The following is a 13,622-nucleotide window of genomic DNA, read 5'->3' on the forward strand; positions in this document are numbered from 1 at the left end:
AGTTGACTGGGGGAGAGTGTTTGATTTGTTCAAACGCTCCGTCCATCATCCCCTTTTGTATCGCTTTGTTCGCCCTAAGTGTGGCAGGGTATGCTCAGACGTGAGTCCCTTGCTCACTTGGCCACTGGATTCAAGATAGCCTGGCTGATGAGGATTATGAATCCGAAACCGGTCCCAGGATGCTTGTTTCCGGTCCATGGAAGACATGGCTTGGCAGTTCGGGCTGGACTGTTCCCATGAGGCACAGGGTCAGACTGATTTGCATATAGCCATGTCTGAAATGGGGTGGCTGAGTGGGCTAAAGAATGGTGATGGATTAAACCCAGATCAGTTGACTGGTTTGAGTGTTTGATTTGCTCAAACGCTCCGTCCATCATCCCCTTTTGTATCGCTATGTTCGCCCTAAGTGTGGCAGGGTATGCTCAGACGTGAGTTCCTTGCTCACTTGGCCACTGGATTCAAGATAGCCTGGCTGATGAGGATTATGAATATGAAACCGGTCCCAGGATGCTTGATTCCGGTCCATGGAAGACATGGCTTGGCAGTTCGGGCTGGACTGTTCCCATGAGGCACAGGGTCAGACTGATTTGCATATAGCCATGTCTGAAATGGGGTGGCTGAGTGGGCTAAAGAATGGTGATGGATTAAACCCAGATCAGTTGACTGGGGGTGAGTGTTTGATTTGCTCAAACGCTCCGTCCATCATTCCCTTTTGTATCGCTTTGTTCTCCCTAAGTGTGGCAGGGTATGCTCAGACGTGAGTTCCTTGCTGACTTGGCCACTGGATTCAAGATAGCCTGGCTGATGAGGAATATGAATCCGAAACCGGTCCCAGGGTGCTTGTTTCCGGTCCATGGAACACATGGCTTGGCAGTTCGGGCTGGACTGTTCCCATGAGGCACAGGGTCAGACTGATTTGCATATAGCCATGTCGGAAATGGGGTGGCTGAGTGGGCTAAAGAATGGTGATGGATTAAACCCAGATCAGTTGACTGGGGGTGAGTGTTTGATTTGCTCAAACGCTCCGTCCATCATCCCCTTTTGTCTCGCTTTGTTCGCCCTAAGTGTGGCAGGGTATGCTCAGACGTGAGTTCCTTGCTCACTTGGCCACTGGATTCAAGATAGCCTGGCTGATGGGGATTATGAATCCGAAACCTGTCCCAGGATGCTTGTTTCCAGTCCAGGGAAGACATGGCTTGGCAGTTCAGGCTGGACTGTTCCCATGAGGCACAGGGTCAGACTGATTTGCATATAGCCATGTCTGAACTGGGGTGGCCGAGTGAGCTAAAGAATGGTGATGGATTAAACCCAGATCAGTTGACTGGGGGTGAGTGTTTGATTTGCTCAAACGCTCCGTCCATCATTCCCTTTTGTATCGCTTTGTTCTCCCTAAGTGTGGCAGGGTATGCTCAGACGTGAGTTCCTTGCTGACTTGGCCACTGGATTCAAGATAGCCTGGCTGATGAGGAATATGAATCCGAAACCGGTCCCAGGGTGCTTGTTTCCGGTCCATGGAAGACATGGCTTGGCAGTTCGGGCTGGACTGTTCCCATGAGGCACAGGGTCAGACTGATTTGCATATAGCCATGTCGGAAATGGGGTGGCTGAGTGGGCTAAAGAATGGTGATGGATTAAACCCAGATCAGTTGACTGGGGGTGAGTGTTTGATTTGCTCAAACGCTCCGTCCATCATCCCCTTTTGTCTCGCTTTGTTCGCCCTAAGTGTGGCAGGGTATGCTCAGACGTGAGTTCCTTGCTCACTTGGCCACTGGATTCAAGATAGCCTGGCTGATGGGGATTATGAATCCGAAACCTGTCCCAGGATGCTTGTTTCCAGTCCAGGGAAGACATGGCTTGGCAGTTCAGGCTGGACTGTTCCCATGAGGCACAGGGTCAGACTGATTTGCATATAGCCATGTCTGAACTGGGGTGGCCGAGTGAGCTAAAGAATGGTGATGGATTAAACCCAGATCAGTTGACTGGGGGTGAGTGTTTGATTTGCTCAAACGCTCCGTCCATCATCCCCTTTTGTATCGCTTTGTTCGCCCTAAGTGTGGCAGGGTATGCTCAGACGTGAGTTCCTTGCTCACTTGGCCACTGGATTCAAGATAGCCTGGCTGATGAGGATTATGAATCCGAAACCGGTCCCAGGGTGCTTGTTTCCGGTCCATGGAAGACATGGCTTGGCAGTTCGGGCTGGCCTGTTCCCATGAGGCACAGGGTCAGACTGATTTGCATATAGCCATGTCTGAAATGGGGTGGCTGAGTGGGCTAAATAATGGTGATGGATTAAACCCAGATCAGTTGACTGGGGGTGAGTGTTTGATTTGCTCAAACTCTCCGTCCATCATCCACTTTTGTATCGCTTTGAATTGTAGCTTGGGCTACATTTTGTCAGCTTTTAAGTATTGCAGAAGTTCAAAAAAGATCACACTGGTAATTTTGTGTTAACGGGTATGTGAACCACATGCATGCATTTTACTGATTCTCATAGGATAGCTCTCCAGAATGTTTCCCCAGCTTCAGAGTTGCATTTTAAAAAGTCTGGAAAACATACCTGCCGTTGGTTCCAATCTGATGGTTCACGTCGATGATGTTCTTGAGTGCGCTCATTCTGAAAGAAAACAAACAAATTATAATTTAGTGACCTGCACAAGCAAGAGGATAATAATGGTAGATGCATTTGCATTAACAGGCAATGTTTGTGCAGTGTCTTTTTTCAGGAAAGTGCAAAACCATAGGGCTAACCGTTGTGTCTTCCACCCAACAGCTGATCTCAAATGACTTGTGCTACAAGTGAATCTAGGTTTTGATCAAACTGTAATCTAACTGTCAAGAAAACGAAATGAGCTAGGGACCTGAATCAAAATGAAAATAGGGTTCACAGACTTGTAGAAACAAACTGCAATTTCTCAAAACTTCAAAACTATCTATAAAGTGGAGAAGTGTGGCTCAATGGTTAGAGCGGCAGACCCTGATGCAGAGGTCTAGCCCAGGACCAGGGTTCAATTCCCCGCCTCGGCGGGTCTTGGGCTCAAAATTCCACGGACCTGATAATTCTCGCCTCGGTGCCTATTCCAATCATGGAGTCCCACTCTGCAACTCTGGGCAATAGCTTGCTTAATCTCCACAACAGCCCCCACAATGCTAAGGATGCCTGGCCTCCACCTTGGGGGTGCCCAGGAGTGGAAACCTCACAGGGAAAGCCAGGATGGGTTCCACAGCGGTATTCGTACAAGCGCCTTGAGACCCTTGCGGGTGAGTAGTGCGCTATACAAGTATCAATTTAAAGAAGTGAAGTAGAACGTACTTACCTTCCGTAACATTAATATCTGATAGAGACACAGTCTAGCTACAGATTCATTAACTTTTGAATTTCCCCCAGGCTCCAGTCATTTTTCAGCAGTACCTCTCTCTGTGTGCCTGGGGACAGCGTTGTACGGCTCCGCGATGACATCGATTCCGGTCATGACGTCAGTGGAGCCATATATGTCCCCTCTGCTACGCGGACGTCAGTTTCTTCAGTGAAACCTTCCACCCCAGTATGCGGAGCCACTATAGAAACTGGTTGTGGAAGCAATGTGCCATAAGATCAAACATCTTTGAAACATTAATAAAGAAGAAAAATCAAATGGTATGTTAATACCAGACCTGGTTTTTAAAGAAAATCCCAAAAGAATCAGCAAAACGCACAAGTTACTACTTGTGTAACAATATATCTGTAAGAGACATTAGTTAGTGATAGATTCCTTACCTTAGAAAATCCCCAGGCGTCAGACTGGATCCGGAAATTTTTGCGTAGCAATACCCCTGCGCCTCGGTAGGCGTCGTCTGCGGCTCCGCGTCCGTCGCCGGCGTCGTTAGCGCCGGAATGACGTAGTCGGAGTACTTAGACGCCGCCCATGCACGCTGACGTCAGTTCTGATACACAGCTTTTCCGCGCCAGATACGCAGAGCCATGATAGAACCAACACTGGTGCCAAGAAACTAGGGCCCTGAAAGGGGATGACCTTAACCCTAGATATCGGTTCGCAGAACGGGGAGGATGGGTGGGTCGGTAAGGAATCTATCACTAACTAATGTCTCTTACAGATATATCGTTACACAATAGTAACTTGTGCATCTGAAAGAGACACGTTAGTGATAGATTCCTTACCTTAGAATAGATACCCCAGCAATACCAACCCCGGTGGTGGGTCTGCGAACCGATAATCACACCAGAAAGTCCTGGAGGACGGAACGGCCAAAGAAGCCATCCCTCCGGACTTGACTGTCCAGGCAGTAGTGTCGTGCGAACGTGTGCAGCGAGGCCCACGTAGCTGCCTGGTAAATGTCCTGTAAGGGCACTCCCCGGCCCAGGGCAGTTGTAGTTGCCGTGGCCTGAGTGGAATGAGCCCTCAATCCAACAGGGGGCTCCTTCTTAGCCACGGAGTAACATGCCTGGATACACAAGATGATCCACCGGGAGATGGTCCGCTTGTGTACCGCCTTCCCCTTCTTAGCACCCACGTAGCCAACAAAGAGTTGGTCATCCACCCAGAACTGGCGTGTGCGATCCAAATAGAATGAGAGCGCACGTTTTGGGTCCAGACGGTGGAGCCGCTCTTCCTCTTTAGAGGGATGCGGAGGCGGAAAGAAGGTTGGCAAGGTGATTGACTGCCCAATGTGGAAGGCGTAGACAACCTTGGGCAGGAAAGATGGCTTCGTACGTAACACAACCTTGTCCGGATGGACAGAAAGGAAAAGTGGAGTACAAGAACGGGCCTGGAGCTCACTCACTCTCCTGGCAGAGGTGATGGCAACCAGGAAAGCAGTCTTTAGAGTCAGAAGACGAAGAGGACAGTTGTGAAGTGGCTCAAAGGGAGCGCACATCAGGAAGGTAAGAACAAGGTTCAAGTCCCACTGGGGCATCACGAAGGGAACAGGAGGGAACATGTGCGTGATGCCCTTAAGAAATCGATTTACAATAGGGGACTTGAACAAAGAAGGCTGATCAGGTAGCCTTAAGAAGGCAGAAAGGGCAGAAAGGTAGCCCTTGACACTGCCCAGAGCAGAGCCCTGCTGGGCAAGAGAAAGAAGGAAGAGGAGAACCTCAGAAAGGGGGGCAGAGAGTGGATCCACAGCCTTTGCTGTGCACCATGCCACACATCTGTTCCACCTGCAGGCGTATACCGACTTTGTGGAGGGACGCCTGGCTGCCAGAATGACATTACAGACTTCGGGAGGCAAGTCAAATGGCCTCAACTGTCGCCGCTCAATCTCCAAGCTTGTAGGTGGAGACTGGACAGGTTCGGGTGGAGGACCGTCCCCTGCTGCTGTGACAGAAGGTCCTCCCGAAGGCGCAGACGAATCGGGGGATCTACTGACATGCTGAGTAGCTCGGGATACCAGTATCTTCGTGCCCAGTCCGGAGCCACAAGGATGACTTGGGCCCGGTCGCGCCTGATCTTCTTCAGCACTCTGGGCAGAAGTGGTATAGGTGGAAAGGCGTACAACAGACCGCAACTCCACTCGCGACGAAAAGCGTCTCCGAGTGAGTGCCGCCTTGGAAATTCCAACGCGCAGAACTGATGACATTGCGCGTTCTCTTCGGTGGCGAATAGATCTAACCAAGGCTCTCCCCATTGCTGAAAGAGTCCTTGCGTCACGTCCGAGTTCAGACGCCATTCGTGATCCATCATGCACCGACGGCTGAGTTCGTCCGCCCTGGCATTCAGAGAACCTGCCAGGTGTTGAACTACCAGGGTCACACCCTGACTTTCCAGCCACTGCCAGAGGCGCAGAGCCTCCTGGCATAGGGTCCACGACCCCACCCCACCCTGTTTGTTGCAGTACCACATGGCGGTGGTGTTGTCCGTGAACACCTGCACTACACTCCCCTGGACAGAGGGGAGGAATGCCTTCAGCGCTAGACGAATCGCCCGTAACTCCAACAGGTTGATGTGGAGCCGGGCCTCCGCCGGAGACCAGAGTCCTCTGATCTCCGCCTCTCCCATGTGGCCACCCCAGCCCTGGAGGGACGCGTCCGTCACAACTACGTGCTCCGGGTGGGGTAGGGAGAGGGATCTGCCACTGACCCAAACGCGGTCCGTGAGCCACCACTGCAACTGTCTTGCAGTGCCCTCCGAGATCAAGACGTGATCGGACAAGTTGCCCTGATGCTGGGCCCACTGAAACTTCAGGTCCCACTGCAGAGCCCGCATCCGCCACCGGGCGTGACGCACCAGTAGGATGCAGGAGGCCATCAGCCCCAGAAGCTGCAGCGTCAACCTGACTGAGACTCGGGATAAAGGCTGAAAGAAGGGAATCAGAGCCTGAATATCCCGAACCCGCTGTTCGGGAGGGTAAACCCGAAACTGCGCCGAGTCTAGAACCGCTCCGATGAAGAGGAGCTTCTGAGAGGGACACAGGTGCGACTTTGGCACATTGATGGAGAACCCCAGCAAATGCAGGAGGTCGGCCGAAGTCTGAAGGTGGCTGACGACTGATTGGGGCGAGCCCGCCTTCAACAACCAGTCGTCGAGGTAGGGGAAGACTGACACCCCTAACCTGCGCAGATGAGCTGCGACCACCGCCATCACCATCGTGAACACTCGTGGGGCGCTGGTAAGGCCAAAGGGGAGCACGGTAAACTGAAAGTGCTCGTGGCCTACCGTGAACCGCAGGTAACGCTGGTGGGCCGGCAGGACGGGGATGTGAAAATAGGCGTCCTGCAAGTCCAACGCTACCATCCAGTCTCCGGGGTGCAGGGCAGCTAAGACCTGAGCCAAAGTCAGCATCTTGAACTTCTCTTGACGGAGGAAGCCGTTGCCAATCCGTAGGTCCAAGATCGGGCGCAGGCCCCCCTTGCCCTTCTTGGGCACCAGAAAGTAGTGGGAGTAACATCCACACCCTACTTCTGGCCCAGGAACGTGCTCGATGGCCCCCTTGGCCAAGAGAGCCGTGACTTCCTCTTGCAGAAGTTGCAAGTGATCCCCCAACATGCGGTGGAATTGCGGTGGCATGGCTGGAGGGGTCGCCTCGAAGGGGAAGGAGTAGACCCTTCGGACGATTTGCAGCACCCACTTGTCCGATGTGACAGTGCGCCAGTGGAAGTGGTGATGGCGAACCCTGCCTCCCACAGGCATCACATGGGCCTGAAAGCTCGGACTAGGAAGGTTTGGAGGCAGGTGCTGCGGAGGGAGGTGTGGACTGGCCTCGCCGCTGACCCCGACCGCCGCCGCCACGGCGGTTTCCACGGCCGCCACCGCGCTGCTGGGTATTCTGTGGTGCGTGGCTGGCAGCACGTGTGGGGACGCCCCTTCCGTGGCCACGAAAGGAGCGAAAGGCACCCGATTGCTGGCGCGTGGTCGAGAGGCCTAAGGACTTGGCCGTAGCCCTGGAGTCCTTAAATCGCTCCAGCGCATGTTCTGCCTTGTCGCCAAAAAGGCGACAGCCATCGAACGGCATATCCAGGAGGATGGCCTGGACATCGGCCGAGAAATTGGCGGACCTCAACCAGGCGTGGCGTCGAACCGCCACCGTCGTTGCCATCGCCCTGCCCAGTGAGTCCGTGGTATCCAGTCCACACCGGATAGAGTATCGTGCCGCATCTCGACCCTCCACAAGGGCTTGGGCGAGTTTAGCCCGGACCTCCTCCGGGCATTGTGGCAGCACGTCCGCGACCGTGTCCCACAGGGTGTGGGTGTAGCGGCCCAAGAGACACGCGGTGTTGACAGACCGCAGTCCCAAACTCAGGGACGAGAACACTTTCTTTCCGAACTGTTCGTATCTCTTGGATGCGGTCTGGGAAGTGGAGGCCTGGATAACCAGGCTCTCGGGGGTGGGGTGGGTGGACAAAAAGCAAGGGTCGCCCAGGGCCGGGCGGTAGCGTCTGGCCACGTTCCTATCCACAGGCGGACCTGTGGTGGGCTTGGACCAAGTGCCCACAAGAACGTCACATAGGGCTTCATTAAACGGCAGCAGAGGCTCACTGGAGCTTGCCTGCGGTTTAAGAACCTCAGTGAGGAGGTTAGTCCTCACGGCCGCGACGGGGAGCTCCAGGCCCAAGGCCTTGGCTGCCCTCATCAACACTACGCTGTAAGCAGCCCCCTCCTCCGTAGCCACGGTGGGAGGGGAGACAAATCCAGTGTCTGGCGAGGTGTCAATACCACTGGCCTCCCCAAGCTCATATGTCCAGTTCTCCTGTGACTGGCAATCCTGTGCCAGAGGGTCCTCAGACCCCTCCCAATCACCTCCGGCATCAGTCTCCTGTAATCCAGGGTCAACAGACTGGGCCTCCTCATGGAAATAGAAATCTCCAAAGGCCGTCGGAAGCGGCGCCCAACGGCGCCGTTCCGGCGCCAGAGTCGGACCGAAGGGAAGACTGGGGACGGCTTCCCTAATGGGCGCCGGGGGCGACACCCTCGGGGCCGGCGCCGGTGAGGTCGTGAGGTCGACCGGCGACGACCTGGATTCGGAAGCGGATCCTGTGAGGTCCTGCGGCGCCAGGACCGAAGTCGCCGGCGGCGCCGGGGCCGAAGCACCCGACAGCGTCGGGGCCGAAGCGCCCAACCCGCTAGGGCCTCCAGCCGGGACCGCTGGGCCCGGAGGCGGGGCCCGGCCGAGGAGGGAGGGACTTCATGGCCATGAGGTACCGCTCGACCTCCTCCGGCGTCGCGCCGTGCCCAGGGACCCGAAGGTGTGGGGCAGGCGGCGACGCTTGCGACTCTCGCGGAGCCGCGTGGGCGGTGTCGCCCGAACCCCCGGCCGCATCGTGCGAGCGTTGGGGTGGGTCGGAGGAGCGATGATGCCGCTCCGACCTCTCATGCCTCTTACCTGAGGACTTGGATCCCGACGACCGATGTCCACTCCCGGAGCTGCGGGGACTCCGACCCTGCAACCGGTCCCTCGACCTCCCGTGGGACCGGGACCTGGAATGGCGCGGGGCCCACTGCCGGAGCTCGAGCCGCTTGCGGGACCGCTCCCGCCTAGCCTTTGACATCAGGGCCCGGCAGTCGGAGCAGGTGCGGTCGTTGTGGCCGAGGCCTAAGCACTTCAGGTACCGGCGATGGGGGTCCGTGACCGACATCAGTCGGTCGCACTTCGAACAGGGCTTCAACCCGGGCATCCCTACCGGCACTGATAGAGTCGAAGACTCAAGAAAGAAATGATTGAAAAAGATCAAAAAGTTTAGTCAAAAAATGACTAGGGGTAGAGCTTCTCCGGATCTGCGCTAGCTGGCGTGGAAAAAAGAAGAACTGACGTCAGCGCGCATGGGCGGCGTCTAAGTACTCCGACGACGTCATTCCGGCGCTAACGACGTCGACGACGGACGTTGAGCCACAGACGACACCTACCGACGCGCAGGGGTATTGCTACGCAAAAATTTCCAGATCCAGTCTCACGCCTGGGGATATTCTAAGGTAAGGAATCTATCACTAACGTGTCTCTTTCAGATACAGGGATACATTAAACCCTGTGCCCTGGTGAATAACTCTCATGTAAAGGAAGAAAACCTTACACTCTATAGTCCATTCATCAATGGAAATAAATGGCAAGGAAAAAGCAAAACAAAACTTATAAAAACAACGCCAAGCGGTTTATTGAATCACACCATTAAGAGACAATACAATGCATAAAGATACCAAACAAAAACTTTCTAAGAAAGAACAAATAAATCAATATTGCCCACTGGTGTAAAATCCAGTGTGAAGGAGAAACCACCGCCCCAACCCAATCAATAACACACATTTCAAAATGGATGGTATGGCCAGGCTAAGTGGTTTGTTGAGTCCCAGCATACGTTGAGAGTGATTACCGGTATATAAAACCAGTACTGGAAAAGGGTATAATCCTGACCTCATAGGTCATTCGCAGAGTGGGGAGGATGGACAGGGAGTTAATGAATCTGCGGCAGGACTGTGATTCTACCAGATATTAATTATGCTACAGAAGGTAAGTTACTTTTACATCTGATAGAGAAATCTAGCCATAGATTACTTTACTTTCGAATTAAATACTATAGCTATACCCCCCTGGAGGAGGGTCTGCAAACTAATCCTACAAAAGTTCTCAAAGAGAACCAGCTGGTCATAACTAACAACAGACCAAATGTACATAGGAATAGCAGAACAAGAGCTTGGCTCGCAATAGAATCCATGATTATTGTCACAGGGCATATCAATAAAGAAAACCCTACGGGGCCCAGAGAGAATTGGCCCTTGAAGAAAAAGGGGAAAAACCCTAAAAAAAACATGTCAGTTATCAGACATTATTCTCTTTTCAAAGTCAAAGAAATATCCCTGAACTAACTCGTGGATAACAATATTCACTCTACACTATCATGATCGCACCTCATTTACTCAGTGTATTTTATTGGTGTACTCTTGGAATTATTGGTCACAAACTAAAATGTAACGTTTACAGTCTTTTCTTTCAAAATCAAACACAGATCTCCTTCCCAATAGGAGACAAAATTTTGTTAAAATTTCAGAAAAAATATTTTTCTGAAAACATTTGGCATAGAGACATCTCATACAAAACAATAAAATATATTAAAACATCTAATATTACAACAAATTTATACCACAAATAGATAAATAACACAATACATTTTCAAATAAAAAAAGAGAAAGACAAAGAAACCCCCTATATTCAATGAAACAGACGATGTTGCTACAGATTAGTCAGATCCAACAGCCTTTACACAAATTTTATGTGACTTCCAGTGTCCAAAATTGGGGTATATCTGAAGCCCCCTAGGCTTTACTTGGATACTATGTTACGTGGTGCGTCGACGGGTTTCGGTGTTTAAGCCGTAGATATGGTCACACCTTCTTCAGGACAAATTTAATGCACATGGGGTCATCATGCTCTTGTTACTGGTATCCTTCTGTGTATTAGAAAGATATCCATCAGTACACACTTAAATCTGGGTTTCAATTCACAACATTACATTCAGATGGGCAATTTCTGTTATTTCTCAATTTATTTTTTAAAATGACTTTGACCACAAGGCCTATTACCCGCAATACCCGGGTACTATCCGTTAATGTACTCCTATTCTCTTTATGTATACATTTAGATTTTTCATTATGCTAAATTAGCTACACATTTTCATTTAACCAAACAAACAAGTTACTTACCTTCAGTAACGCTTTTTCTGGTAGATACAGTATCTGCCTGTGGATTCCTCACCTTGTGAATATCCCCTTGCGTCAGCAACATTCGTAAATTCTTTTCGTAGCTTTGCGCCGACGTGGACTTGGACGTCATAGAGGCACGCCATCGCTCGCGACTCCGCTGACGTCACCGACGCCCATAATAGGCCCACGCCGGCGTGATGACATCAGTTCCGCCCTTTTTTCCCGTGCCTTCGAGGCACACGGACGGACCAATGACAGTAGAAATATACATAGCATACACAGCACACAATAGTCAAAGTAACACACACAGTGTGAAGTCATTGCAAGAAAACATTTTAAATAACACATTTTCTTTGACCATAAAACAAATACAATACAGTTATTCTGGTATAGAAGAGTGGACAACGGGGAGGCGGGTGGGTCAGTGAGGAATCCACAGGCAGATACTGTATCTACCAGAAAAAGCGTTTCCGAAGGTAAGATACTTGTTCTTCTGATAGATACATCTGCCGTGTGGACTCCTCACCTTGTCAATAGAGTCCCACAGCAGTCCCCACTCCGGAGGAGGGTGTCCACTCACCCATACCAGAAAATCCTGGAGGACAGAACGCGCAAAGTGGCCGTCCCTCCTCACCTCGGTATCCAAGCAGTAATGCTTCGCGAAAGTGTGGAGGGAAGACCAAGTTACCGTCCTACACATGTCCTCTACAGGAACACCTCTAGCCAATGCTGAGGTTGAAGATTTAGCTCTTGTAGAATGAGCCCTTATACCCTCTGGTGGTTCCTTACCGGCCAAAGAGTAGCAGATCTTTATACAAAGGACGATCCATCTTGACAAAGTTCTTTTATGGACCGCTCTTCCTCTTTTGCAGCCAGCAAACCCAATGAAGAGCTGGTCATCCAATCGGCAGTCTTTAGACCTGTCCAGGTAAAAGGACACCACCCTTTTGGGGTCCAGACGGTGTAATCTCTCCTCCTCCTTAGAAGGGTGTGGGGGAGGATAAAAGGTAGGGAGGGTAATGGATTGACCAAGGTGGAAAGGAGACACTACCTTTGGGAGAAAAGCAGCCCTGGTCCTTAGAACCATTCGATCAGCATGAATGGTCAAGAAAGGGGGTTTGGAACTAACAGCTTGAAGCTCACTTACCCTCCTTGCTGAGATTATTGCAACGAGGAAGACTGTCTTAAGAGTCAAAAGCCTCATAGGACATTTGTGAAGAGGCTCAAAGGGAGCACCCATTAAAAAGGTCAAGACAAGATTTAAATCCCACTGAGGCACAATAAAAGGAGTAGGAGGGAACTTATTAGTGAGGCCCTTCAAAAACTGTAAAACTACAGGAGATTTAAAAAGAGACGGTTGGTCAGGCAAGCAGAGAAATGCAGACAGCGCTGAAAGATAACCCTTAACTGTGCAACAGCAAGCCCTTGCTGCGCCAAAGAGAGGGCATATTGGAGAACATCAGACAAATGGGCTCTCAAAGGGTCAAAAGATTTCTCCCCACACCAAGTGACAAATTTTGACCATCTATATGAATAGATGGACTTAGTGGAGTCACGCCTGGCTGACAAGATGACATCCACCACGTCAGGCAGGAGAGAAAAGGCATTCAGGTTGCCCCGTTCAATCTCCAGGCATGAAGGTGTAATGTCTGGAGGTGGGGGTGTAGAACCTACCCCTCCATCTGAGAGAGGAGGTCTGCCCTGAGAGGGAGACGTAGCGGCGGGTGAGAGGAGAGGTGGAGAAGATCTGTGTACCACACCCTTCTTGGCCAACCCAGGGCGACCAATATAACTTGGGCCCAGTCCTGGCGAATCTTCCTCAGAACCCGAGGAATCAAGGGTATGGGAGGAAACGCGTAAAGGAGTTGATTTCCCCAACTCAACTGAAACGCATCCCCCAAGGCTCCTTGCATCGGATACTGGAGACTGCAGAACGACGGGCAGTGAGCATTCTCGCGAGTGGTAAACAGGTCCGCCCGAGGAGTACCCCACATCCGAAAGATGTCGAGAACAACCTCTGGATGCAGCCTCCACTCGTGGTCGGCCGAGAAATGACGACTCAGACTGTCTGCTCGCACGTTCAGAACCCCGGCCAGATGATTTGCCATCAGACAAATCTGATGGTCCTGAGCCTCTCTGCAGAGACACTGTGACCCTACTCCTCCCTGCTTGTTGATGTACCACATGGCGGTCATGTTGTCCGTCAGGACTTGCACCGACCGACCGCGAAGGGAAGGGAGGAAGGCCTTGAGCGCCAAACGTATCGCCCGCAATTCTAAAAGGTTGATGTGAAGCAACCTTACCTCTGGAGACCAAAGACCCTTGACCTCCAGATCCCCCTGATGAGCACCGCACCCTAGAGTGGATGCATCCGTTATCACCGTGGCCTCCGGAGGAGACAGATGGAAAGGCTTCCCTTGTGACAGATTGCCTTCCACGCCCCACCAAAATACATCCGCTGCAGCCTCTCTGGAGATCCTCACTGACTCCCTGAGA

General features: G+C 51.8%; 1 protein-coding gene across 45 annotated transcripts in view; it reads right to left on the bottom strand.

The window, feature by feature from the left end:
- LOC144799531 (uncharacterized) overlaps window positions 1–13,622 on the bottom strand; it is a 5,513,712-nt gene that overhangs the window by 2,168,489 nt on the left and 3,331,601 nt on the right. For 43 of the 45 annotated variants that reach the window (XR_013603860.1, XR_013603862.1, XR_013603865.1 and 40 more), the window contains one exon: window positions 2,558–2,614. The exons of the other annotated variants lie outside the window; for them this stretch is intronic. Coding sequence is in view for 40 of the 43 variants with exons in the window: in XM_078671256.1 (XP_078527382.1) it covers window positions 2,558–2,614 (57 nt within the window). In the remaining 3 variants the exon portion in view is untranslated. The remainder of the gene's footprint in view (window positions 1–2,557; window positions 2,615–13,622) is intronic. 45 annotated transcript variants of the gene reach the window in all.

The sequence above is a fragment of the Lissotriton helveticus genome, chromosome 1_2 (assembly GCF_964261635.1).
Source record: "Lissotriton helveticus chromosome 1_2, aLisHel1.1, whole genome shotgun sequence".
Classification (NCBI taxonomy): domain Eukaryota; kingdom Metazoa; phylum Chordata; class Amphibia; order Caudata; family Salamandridae; genus Lissotriton; species Lissotriton helveticus.